Source organism: Salvelinus alpinus, chromosome 28 (assembly GCF_045679555.1).
Source record: "Salvelinus alpinus chromosome 28, SLU_Salpinus.1, whole genome shotgun sequence".
In the NCBI taxonomy this organism is placed as follows: Eukaryota; Metazoa; Chordata; class Actinopteri; order Salmoniformes; family Salmonidae; genus Salvelinus; species Salvelinus alpinus.
The window spans coordinates 45225029-45237492 of NC_092113.1; the positions used below are offsets into that span (position 1 = coordinate 45225029).

General features: G+C 47.8%; 1 protein-coding gene across 1 annotated transcript in view; it reads right to left on the reverse strand.

The window, feature by feature from the left end:
- Positions 1-12464, reverse strand: part of LOC139557925 (filamin-A-like) — a 238834-nt gene that overhangs the window by 37916 nt on the left and 188454 nt on the right. The window contains exons 29-35 of the mRNA XM_071373278.1: positions 11030-11109; positions 9720-9887; positions 6943-7017; positions 5836-5935; positions 4632-4772; positions 2063-2191; positions 1713-1886 (exon numbers count right to left, since the gene is read on the reverse strand). Coding sequence (XP_071229379.1) covers positions 1713-1886; positions 2063-2191; positions 4632-4772; positions 5836-5935; positions 6943-7017; positions 9720-9887; positions 11030-11109 — 867 coding nt within the window. The remainder of the gene's footprint in view (positions 1-1712; positions 1887-2062; positions 2192-4631; positions 4773-5835; positions 5936-6942; positions 7018-9719; positions 9888-11029; positions 11110-12464) is intronic.

Genomic DNA, 12464 nt, shown 5'->3' on the forward strand with positions numbered 1-12464 from the left:
TACGTCCCTTCCGTCTTCAAGAGAGCGAGAGTTGCACCCCTTCTGAAAAAACCTACACTCGATCCCTCCGATGTCAACAACTACAGACCAGTATCCCTTCTTTCTTTTCTCTCCAAAACTCTTGAACGTGCCGTCCTTGGCCAGCTCTCCTGCTATCTCTCTCAGAATGACCTTCTTGATCCAAATCAGTCAGGTTTCAAGACTAGTCATTCAACTGAGACTGCTCTTCTCTGTGTCACGGAGGCGCTCCGCACTGCTAAAGCTAACTCTCTCTCCTCTGCTCTCATCCTTCTAGACCTATCGGCTGCCTTTGATACTGTGAACCATCAGATCCTCCTCTCCACCCTCTCCGAGCTGGGCATCTCCGGCGCGGCCCACGCTTGGATTGCGTCCTACCTGACAGGTCGCTTCTACCAGGTGGCGTGGCGAGAATCTGTCTCCGCACCACGTGCTCTCACCACTGGTGTCCCCCAGGGCTCTGTTCTAGGCCCTCTCCTATTCTCGCTATACACCAAGTCACTTGGCTCTGTCATATCCTCACATGGTCTCTCCTATCATTGCTATGCAGACGACACACAATTAATCTTCTCCTTTCCCCCCTCTGATAACCAGGTGGTGAATCGCATCTCTGCATGTCTGGCAGACATATCAGTGTGGATGACGGATCACCACCTCAAGCTGAACCTCGGCAAGACGGAGCTGCTCTTCCTCCCGGGGAAGGACTGCCCGTTCCATGATCTCGCCATCACGGTTGACAACTCCATTGTGTCCTCCTCCCAGAGTGCTAAGAACCTTGGCGTGATCCTGGACAACACCCTGTTGTTCTCAACTAACATCAAGGCGGTGACCCGTTCCTGTAGGTTCATGCTCTACAACATTCGCAGAGTACGACCCTGCCTCACGCAGGAAGCGGCGCAGGTCCTAATCCAGGCACTTGTCATCTCCCGTCTGGATTACTGCAACTCGCTGTTGGCTGGGCTCCCTGCCTGTGCCATTAAACCCCTACAACTCATCCAGAACGCCGCAGCCCGTCTGGTGTTCAACTTTCCCAAGTTCTCTCACGTCACCCCGCTCCTCCGCTCTCTCCACTGGCTTCCAGTTGAAGCTCGCATCCGCTACAAGACCATGGTGCTTGCCTACGGAGCTGTGAGGGGAACGGCACCTCCGTACCTTCAGGCTCTGATCAGGCCCTACACCCAAACAAGGGCACTGCGTTCATCCACCTCTGGCCTGCTCGCCTCCCTACCTCTGAGGAAGTACAGTTCCCGCTCAGCCCAGTCAAAACTGTTCGCTGCTCTGGCACCCCAATGGTGGAACAAACTCCCTCACGACGCCAGGTCAGCGGAGTCAATCACCACCTTCCGGAGACACCTGAAACCCCACCTCTTTAAGGAATACCTAGGATAGGATAAAGTAATCCTTCTAACCCCCCCCCCCCTTAAAAGAGTTAGATGCACTATTGTAAAGTGGTTGTTCCACTGGATATCATAAGGTGAATGCACCAATTTGTAAGTCGCTCTGGATAAGAGCGTCTGCTAAATGACTTAAATGTAAATGTATAATTATGGGATGTCAGCAGCAGAGCAGTCACTTAGAGACAGACAGGGCAGGGGAGTCCATTGAAATGTTTTTTAGAGGCTATTTTATACATCCATTACATCCACACATTCTCATGTCCCCATTTTTCACATAAACCTTAAAGAATGTGTTACCTGTGATGCAGGCGGAGAAGGGGCTGCCTGGGATGTGTTTGTCATTGTATTTGACCAGGATGCTGTAGTCTCCAGGTAGGACAGGCAGGTAGGACACAGAACACGTTCCATCTTGGTTATCCACACAGCTAATGTCGGCTTTAGATGGACCGTCGATGGCCAGCGACAGACCACCTACCAGGAGAGAGATAAAATATATAAATTATACACATCAGCTCTGTTCGTGAACCAACACAGCTCATATTTATTGTGCTTATGATTGATTTATAATTTAACTGCTATTAATTGTGTGTTACGTGTGTGTTGATTGGCTGGTTTCCCATGAGTGCATGTGCTTGTGTGTGTCCTACCCTCTCCTGCATCCTTGGTGTTGACTGTGAACATAGCAGGTTTGTTGACGGTCCCGTGGATAAGGCCCGGTCCGTACGCACTGACGTTCCCGCTGTTCACATAGTCCACATAGAACTGGAGGGGACTACCTGTTACAGAGAGAGAGGAGAAAGAGAGGGGAGAGAGTGGGGAGGAGAGAGAGAAAGAGAAAAGAGAGAGGAGAGAGAGGAGAGAGAGAGAGAGAGAGAGAGAGGGGGGGGGGGGGGGAGGAGAATCAGCACGTCCAGATCCAGACCAATACTGTTAGCTATCACAGGAGAGGTTCTTGGCCAAGTAATCTATCAATCAATCAAATATATTCATAAAGCCCTGTTTACATCAGCCGATGTCACAAAGTGCTGTACAGAAACCCAGCCTAAAACCCCAAACAGCAAGCAATGCAGGTGTAGAAGCTAAGGGTCCTAAATATTCTGAGATAACTTCCTCTTTTCCAAATATAGACCCTAAAGTGGTATGATGGAGCAAGTGGTGTAATTGGTATTGTTGAGCTAATTATACAGTGAATATCGTAAGTATTCACCCCCTTGGATTTCTTCACATTTTATTATTTTACGAAGTGGGATGAAAACAGATTTAATTGTAATTTCTTGTCAAAGATCTACACAAAATACTATATAATGTCAAAGTAGAAGATGAATGAAAAATAAAACCCTAATACACCTTGATTTGATAAGTATTCACCCCCTGAGTCAATCCATGTTAGGAACACCTTTGACTCAACAACCAACAACCCTCTAAATAAAGAGACTTATGTGACTGTTTATCAGAGGAGGAGGTGAGGCTCTGGGAGTGTGGTGCCATGAAAATAACCTCTCACTCAACGTCAACAAATCAAAGGAGATGATCGTGGACTTCAGGAAACAACAGAGGGAGCACCCTCCTGTCCACATTGACTAGACAGCAGTGGAGAAGGTGGAAAGTGTTAAGTTCCTCGGTGTACACATCACTGACAAACTGAAATGATCCATCTACACAGACAGTTTGGTGAAGAAGGTGCAACACCGCCTCTTCAACCTCAGGAGGCTGAAGAAATTTGGCTTGTCACCTAAAACCCTCACAAACTTTTACAGATGCACAATTGAGAGCATCCTGTCGGGCTGTATCACCGCCTGGTACGGCAACTACTCCGCCCTCAACCGCAGAGCTCTCCAGAGGGTAGTGAGGTCTGCACAACGCATCACCGGGGGCAAACTACCTGCCCTCCAGGACACCTACACCACCCGATGTCACAGGAAGGCCAAAAAGATCACGAAGGACAACAACCACCCGAGCCACTGCCTGTTCACCCCGCTATTATCCAGAAGACGAGGTCAGTACAGGTGCATCAAAGCAGGGACCGAGAGACTGAAAAACAGCTTCTATCTCAAGGCCATCAGACTGTTAAACAGCCATCACTAACACATTAGAGGCTGCTGCCTATAAACATAGACTAGGAATCACTCGCCACTTTAAGGAATGGAACACTAGTCACTTTAATCATGTTTACATATCTTGCATTACTCATCTCATATGTATATACTGTATTCTATTCTACTGTATCTTAGTCTATGCATTACTCATCTCATATGTATATACTGTATTCTATACTATTCTTAATCTATGTTGCTCTAACATTGCTCGTCCATATATTTATATGTTCTCAATTCGATTCCTTACTTATATTTGTGTGTATTGGGTATATGTTGTGAAATTGTTAGATATTACTTGTCAGATATTACTGCACTGTTGGAACTAGAAGCACAAGCATTTAGCTACACCTGCAATAACATCTGCTAACCATGTGACCAATAACATCTGCTAACCATGTGACCAATAACATCTGCTAACCATGTGACCAATAACATCTGCTAACCATGTGACCAATAACATCTGCTAACCATGTGACCAATAACATCTGCTAACCATGTGACCAATAACATCTGCTAACCATGTGACCAATAACATCTGCTAACCATGTGACCAATAACATCTGCTAACCATGTGACCAATAACATCTGCTAACCATGTGACCAATAACATCTGCTAACCATGTGACCAATAACATCTGCATGTGACCAATACAATTTGATTTGATTTTGAGAGTCAACTGGCTTACCCACAGTTATTGTGTGTGTGTTTATGTGTACTGCTAATGTTAGTGTGTATATGTGTACTGTTAATGTTAGTGTGTATATGTGTAATGCTAATGTTAGTGTGTAATGCTAATGTTAGTGTGCATATGTGTAATGCTAATGCTAGTGTGTATATGTGTAATGTTAATGTTAGTGTGTATATGTGTACTGTTAATGTTAGTGTGTATATGTGAAATGTTAATGTTAGTGTGTATATGTGAAATGCTAATGTTAGTGTTAGTGTTAGTGTGTATATGTGAAATGCTAATGTTAGTGTGTATATGTGTAATGCTAATGTTAGTGTGTAATGCTAATGTTAGTGTGTATATGTGTAATGCTAATGTTAGTGTGTATGTGTACTGCTAATGTTAGTGTGTATATGTGTAATGTTAGTGTGTATCGTGTGTGTTGTCCGTACCAGGGATGTGTATCCTGTCGTATTTGATGTCCATCTCGTGCAGGCCGACCTCAGTTGGAGCATATTTAACCGTTACTGTCCCGTTCTTATTGTCTGTGATGTCTGGCTTGGCTGTCTTACCCGTCGGCATGCGCACATCACCTGGGGACGAGATAACGGTTAGACAGGCAGGCCTTGTTTTTGGTTTTTATTAGAAGTCGTTGAAAAAAATCGGCTACATCTGGTCTGCTCTCTGCTTCTTAAACCCGTTTTGTTTTGTGTGTTTTGTGTGTCTGTGTGTCTGTGTGTCTGTGTGTCTGTGTGTCTGTGTGTTTGTGTGTTTGTGTGTCTGTGTGTCTGTGTGTCTGTGTGTTTGTGTGTCTGTGTGTCTGTGTGTTTGTGTGTCTGTGTGTCTTCTGTGTGTCTTCTGTGTGTCTGTGTGTCTGTGTGTCTGTGTGTCTGTGTGTCTGTGTGTGTGTGTGTGTCTGTGTGTGTGTGTGTGTGTGTGTGTGTGTGTGTGTGTGTGTGTGTGTGTGTCTGTGTGTTTGTGTGTCTGTGTGTCTGTGTGTCTGTGTGTCTGTGTGTTTGTGTGTTTGTGTGTCTGTGTGTCTGTGTGTCTGTGTGTCTGTGTGTCTGTGTGTGTGTGTGTGTGTCTGTGTGTGTGTGTGTGTGTCTGTGTGTCTGTGTGTCTGTGTGTGTGTGTGTGTCTGTGTGTGTGTGTGTGTGTGTGTGTGTCTGTGTGTTTGTGTGTCTGTGTGTCTGTGTGTCTGTGTGTTTGTGTGTTTGTGTGTCTGTGTGTCTGTGTGTCTGTGTGTTTGTGTGTCTGTGTGTCTGTGTGTCTGTGTGTTTGTGTGTCTGTGTGTCTTCTGTGTGTCTTCTGTGTGTCTGTGTGTCTGTGTGTCTGTGTGTCTGTGTGTCTGTGTGTGTGTGTGTGTGTGTCTGTGTGTGTGTGTGTGTGTGTGTGTGTGTCTGTGTGTTTGTGTGTCTGTGTGTCTGTGTGTCTGTGTGTCTGTGTGTTTGTGTGTTTGTGTGTCTGTGTGTCTGTGTGTCTGTGTGTCTGTGTGTTTGTGTGTCTGTGTGTCTTCTGTGTGTCTTCTGTGTGTCTGTGTGTCTGTGTGTCTGTGTGTCTGTGTGTCTGTGTGTGTGTGTGTGTGTGTGTGTGTGTGTGTGTGTGTGTGTGTGTGTGTGTGTGTGTGTGTGTGTGTGTGTGTGTGTGTGTGTGTACCTGTGATCTCTCCATTCTGGATGGTGAAGGGGATGATCAGATCAAACGGCCGGAGTCCCTCAACGTCCAAACCGTTCGTTCGCATTGGCCCGTCTGTTGCCTAGAGGGCAGAGGTCAACGAGAGTCTGAGGGGGGAGGAGGGTTGGGTAGGGAGGGGGAGGGAGGGAGGGACTGAGGTATGGGGTTGGGTGAGGAGGGGTTGAGGGACTGAGGTATGGGGTTGGGTGAGGAGGGGTGAGGTATGGGATTGGGTGAGGAGGGGTGAGGTATGGGATTGGGTAAAGAGGGGTGAGGTATGGGATTGGGTGAGGAGGGGTGAGGTATGGTGTTGGGTGAGGAGGGGTGAGGTATGGGTTTGGTGAGGGGGTGAGGAGGGGTGAGGTACGGGGTTGGGTGAGGGGGTGAGGTATGGTGTTGGTGAGGGGGTGAGGAGGGGTGAGGTACGGGGTTGGGTGAGGGTGAGGGGGTGAGGTATGGTGTTGGTGAGGGGGTGAGGAGGGGTGAGGTACGGGGTTGGGTGAGGAGGGATGAGGAGGGGTGAGGTATGGGTTTGGTGAGGGGGTGAGGAGGGGTGAGGTACGGGGTTGGGTGAGGAGGGTTGAGGAGGGGTGAGGTACGGGGTTGGGTGAGGAGGGGTGAGGTATGGGTTTGGTGAGGGGGTGAGGAGGGGTGAGGTACGGGGTTGGGTGAGGGGGTGAGGAGGGGTGAGGTACGGGGTTGGGTGAGGAGGGATGAGGAGGGGTGAGGTACGGGGTTGGGTGAGGGGGTGAGGAGGAATGAGGTATGGGGTTGGTGAGGGGGGTGAGATATGCAGGTACACACAGCAGAATAGACTAGCTGAAATGAGAAGGCGATACGGACCAAACACCAAAACATACAACACACAAGATGATGATGATGATGATGATTATGATGAAGAAGATGAACCCACCGACATTGACACTGAGAGAATTACATCATAACATAAGAAACAGGCAGACAGACGATATATAGACACAGGGTGGCCATTTTGTCAAATGTGGAGTCACATTAATGATTCACAAAATAGCCACTAATCCTCTTGTGGGGGTGAGAGAAGAGAGGAGAGAAGAGAGGAGAGACCAGTACCGAGGGTTGTTGACTGTAGTACTGTGGTAGTTGTTCCTGTTGGAGGAGCTGATCTGAGGGGGATCCTTCCAATGCCTGAGGGGGAGGAGGGTGGAGGGGAGCAGGTAAGGAGGGATAAGAGGAGGGAGAAGGGGAGAGGAAGGAGGGAAGAGGAGAAAGGGATAAGAGGAGGAGAGGTAAGGAGGGGAGTGGAGAGGAATAGAAGAGATGTGAGTTTGTCTGACTAGGCTCTGGGGTTTACGAGGGCTCAACATTACACAACCATTACACAACGTTCACATAGAAATGTGTAGTCTAGAACAGACATGATTGTCTGTCAGAAGGTGTCAGATCTATTGGTTACATTTCTATCTGCAACGTTCTGTCACATCCACTAGACCAACGAGTTCTGTGTCTCTGGACAGTCCAATGAGCAGCTGCTGTAGAGAGAGGGTGGGCCAAGAGGTCTCATTAACCAATCAAAGACTCACACACCTGCAAAGACCACAGGTTTTAAAATCTGTGTTCAAATACTATTGCAAATATCTCAATGATTTACACATACATTCGAGGTAAGTAATCAGATATACTGAATTTGAAAAGACAAATAGTTCAAAATGTAAATGTATTTCTGAGTACAGTTGTAAAGAATTTGAAAAATGCATTTAACCCGGGCATTTTAAACCGGGTATTAAACCCGTTTTTTAAATCCAGGGATTTAACCTAGGTATTTAACCAAGGGATTTAATCTGGGTATTTAACCCTGGGATTTAACCTGGGTATTTAACCCAGGTAATTAACCTGGGGATTTAACCTACGTATTTAACCTGGGTATCTAAACAGTGTATTTAAGCTAGGTATTTAACCTGGGTATTTAACCTAGGGATTTAAACTAGGTATTTATCCCGGTTATTTAACATAGGTATTTAACCTAGGTATTTAATCTAGGGATTTAACCTGGGGATTTAACCTAGGTATTTAACCCGGGAATTTAACCTAGGTATTTGACCCAGGGATTTAACCCGGTTATTTAACCTAGGAATTTAACCTAGGTAATTAACCTAGGTATTTAACCTAGGTATTTAACCAGGGTATTTAACCAGGGTATTTAACCAGGGTATTTAACCTAGGTATTTAACCTAGGTATTTAACCTGGTTATTTAACCTAGGTATTTAACCAGGGTATTTAATTTAGGAATTTAACCAGGGTATTTAACCTAGGTATATAACCCAGGGATTTAACCGGGTTATTTAACCTGGGTATTTAACCTATGTATTTAACCTAGGCATTTTCAATAAGAATTTGGAAATCTATTTGGTTTTTACAAATAACCATTCAAATAGTCAAATAAAAGAACTTGTATTTTCAAATACACAGAAACAAGTATTTGAAATACCGTATACTCAAATACACATGTATTTGAAGCCAGGTCTGATGTACATCTGCGTGTATTTGTATGTGACTCTGTGAGTGACTGCGTGTGTCTGTATGTGACTATGTGTGTCCGTATGTGTGTGTGTGTGTGTGTATGTCTCGCTCTAAGTACCGTGACCAGGAAGGAGCTGTTAGGGATGAGTTACGTACCGTGACCAGGAAGGAGCTGTTGGGAATGAGTTACGTACCGTGACTAGGAAGGAGCTGTTGGGAATGAGTTACGTACCGTGACCAGGAAGGGGCTGTTAGGGATGAGTTACGTACCGTGACCAGGAAGGGGCTGTTGGGGATGAGTTACGTACCGTGACCAGGAAGGGGCTGTTGGGGATGAGTTACATACCGTGACCAGGAAGGGGCTGTTGGGGATGAGTTACGTACCGTGACCAGGAAGGGGCTGTTGGGGATGAGTTACATTACGTACCAGGAAGGGGCTGTTGGGGATGAGTTACGTACCGTGACCAGGAAGGGGCTGTTAGGGATGAGTTACGTACCGTGACCAGGAAGGAGCTGTTGGGGATGAGTTACGTACCGTGACCAGGAAGGAGCTGTTGGGGATGAGTTACGTACCGTGACTAGGAAGGAGCTGTTGGGGATGAGTTACGTACCATGACCAGGAAGGGGCTGTTAGGGATGAGTTACGTACCGTGACCAAGAAGGGGCTGTTGGGGATGAGTTACGTACCGTGACCAGGAAGGGGCTGTTGGGGATGAGTTACATACCGTGACCAGGAAGGGGCTGTTGGGGATGAGTTACGTACCGTGACCATGAAGGGGCTGTTGGGGATGAGTTACATTACGTACCAGGAAGGGGCTGTTGGGGATGAGTTACGTACCGTGACCAGGAAGGGGCTGTTAGGGATGAGTTACGTACCGTGACCAGGAAGGAGCTGTTGGGGATGAGTTACGTACCGTGACCAGGAAGGGGCTGTTAGGGATGAGTTACGTACCGTGACCAGGAAGGGGCTGTTGGGGATGAGTTACGTACCGTGACCAGGAAGGGGCTGTTGGGGATGAGTTACATACCGTGACCAGGAAGGGGCTGTTGGGGATGAGTTACGTACCGTGACCAGGAAGGGGCTGTTGGGGATGAGTTACATTACGTACCAGGAAGGGGCTGTTGGGGATGAGTTACGTACCGTGACCAGGAAGGGGCTGTTAGGGATGAGTTACGTACCGTGACCAGGAAGGAGCTGTTGGGGATGAGTTACGTACCGTGACTAGGAAGGAGCTGTTGGGGATGAGTTACGTACCGTGACCAGGAAGGGGCTGTTGGGGATGAGTTACGTACCGTGACCAGGAAGGAGCTGTTGGGGATGAGTTACGTACCGTGACCAGGAAGGAGCTGTTAGGGATGAGTTACGTACCGTGACCAGGAAGGGGCTGTTGGGGATGAGTTCCCCTCCAAAGCGAACGCAGATACAGTAATCTCCAGGCTGGGGGGCGGTGTAGAAGATATCAAAGGTTCCATCCTCATTCTCCACCACGTCTACATCTAACTCCACCCCTTCTGGGGTACACACACTGCACGTCACCTAGAGAGGAGAGAGAGGAGGGAGGGAGTGGAGAGGCACGTTACCTAGAGAGGAAAGAGGGGAGGGAGGGAGTGGAGAGGCATGTTACCTAGAGAGGAGAGAGAGGAGGGAGGGGTGGAGAGGCACATGGACTACAACCCAGAGGAAGGCGACAGAATACATGTGGATAACCACACTAAAAACCCTGGCTCCACTTGGCCTCAATTTTACATTTTAATCCTGATCCACTCCTTTATTCACTTTCTTTTTATCAGTTTCATTTTTCATTCATCCCAACATCACATACAAACCACATGGTGAGGGGAATTACAACGGACCAGTGCAATACAAGGTAAACACCTTCATAAACAAACTACAAACCTAACCCTAACTCTAAATCTCACCCTAACCCTAACTCTAATTCTAACCCTAACTCTAATTCTAACCCTAACTCTAATTCTAATTCTAACCCTAACCCTAAATCTCACCCTAACCCTAACTCTAAATCTCACCCTAACCCTAACTCTAATTCTAATTCTAACCCTAACCCTAAATCTCACCCTAACCCTAACTCTAAATCTCACCCTAACCCTAACTCTAACTCTAACCCTAACTCTAACTCTAATTCTAACCCTAACTCTAATTCTAACCCTAACCCTAACTCTAATTCTAACCCTAAATCTCACCCTAACCCTAACTCTAATTCTAATTCTAACCCTAACCCTAACTCTCACCCTAACCCTAACTCTAAATCTCACCCTAACCCTAACTCTAATTCTAATTCTAACCCTAACCCTAAATCTCACCCTAACCCTAACTCTAAATCTCACTCTAACCCTAACTCTAACTCTAATTCTAACCCTAACTCTAATTCTAACCCTAAATCTCACCCTAACCCTAACTCTAATTCTAACCCTAACCCTAACTCTAATTCTAACCCTAAATCTCACCCTAACCCTAACTCTAATTCTAATTCTAACCCTAACCCTAAATCTCACCCTAACCCTAACTCTAAATCTCACCCTAACCCTAACTCTAACTCTAACCCTAACTCTAACTCTAATTCTAACCCTAACTCTAATTCTAACCCTAAATCTCACCCTAACCCTAAACCATACAAATAGAAGAAACAGAATCATTCTATGATGCCAACATCTGTTCACCTTTCCTTTTCCAGCAGCCGTTGCGTTCACAGTGATGCCGGTCTGCTCGCCGCTCTGGATGGTCGTACCCACACCAGCTCCTGAGAGAGGTGGAGGGATGGAGAGGTGGAGGGATGGAGAGATGGAGGGATGGAGAGGTGGAGGAATGGAGGGGTAGAGGGATGGAGAGGTGGAGGAATGGAGGAATGGAGAGGTGGAGGAATGGAGGAATGGAGAGATGGAGGGATGGAGAGATGGAGAGATGGAGAGATGGAGAGATGGAGAGGTGGAGGAATGGAGAGATGGAGGGATGGAGAGATGGAGAGGTGGAGGGATGGAGAGATGGAGGGATGGAGAGATGGAGGGATGGAGGAATGGAGGAATGGAGGAATGGAGGGGTAGAGGGATGGAGGGATGGAGAGATGGAGAGGTGGAGGGATGGAGAGATGGAGAGATGGAGAGATGGAGGGATGGAGAGATGGAGGAATGGAGGAATGGAGGGGTAGAGGGATGGAGAGATGGAGAGATGGAGGGATGGAGAGATGTAGAGATGGAGGGATGGAGAGATGGAGAGGTGGAGAGATGGAGGAATGGAGGAATGGAGGGGTAGAGGGATGGAGGGATGGAGGGATGGAGAGATGGAGGGATGGAGAGATGGAGGGATGGAGAGATGGAGAGGTGGAGAGATGGAGGAATGGAGGAATGGAGGGGTAGAGGGATGGAGAGATGGAGAGATGGAGAGATGGAGGGATGGAGAGGTGGAGGGATGGAGGGGTAGAGGGATGGAGGGATGGAGAGATGGAGAGGTGGAGGGATGGAGAGGTGGAGGAATGGAGGGGTAGAGGGAAGGAGGGATGGAGAGATGGAGAGGTGGAGGGATGGAGAGGTGGAGGAATGGAGGAATGGAGGGGTAGAGGGATGGAGGGATGGAGGGATGGAGAGATGGAGGGATGGAAGGATGGAGAGGTGGAGGGATGGAGGGATGGAGAGGTGGAGGAATGGAGGAATGGAGGGGTAGAGGGATGGAGGGATGGAGAGATGGAGAGGTGGAGGGATGGAGAGATGGAGGGATGGAGAGATGGAGGAATGGAGGGGTAGAGGGATGGAGGGATGGAGAGATGGAGAGGTGGAGGGATGGAAGGATGGAGAGGTGGAGGGATGGAGGGATGGAGAGGTGGAGGAATGGAGGAATGGAGGGGTAGAGGGATGGAGGGGTGGAGAGATGGAGAGGTGGAGGGATGGAGAGATGGAGGGATGGAGAGATGGAGGGATGGAGAGATGGAGGAATGGAGGGGTAGAGGGATGGAGGGATGGAGAGATGGAGAGGTGGAGGGATGGAGAGATGGAGAGGTGGAGGAATGGAGGGGTAGAGGGATGGAGGGATGGAGGGATGGAGAGATGGAGGGATGGAGAGGTGGAGGGATGGAGGGATGGAGAGGTGGAGGAATGGAGGAAT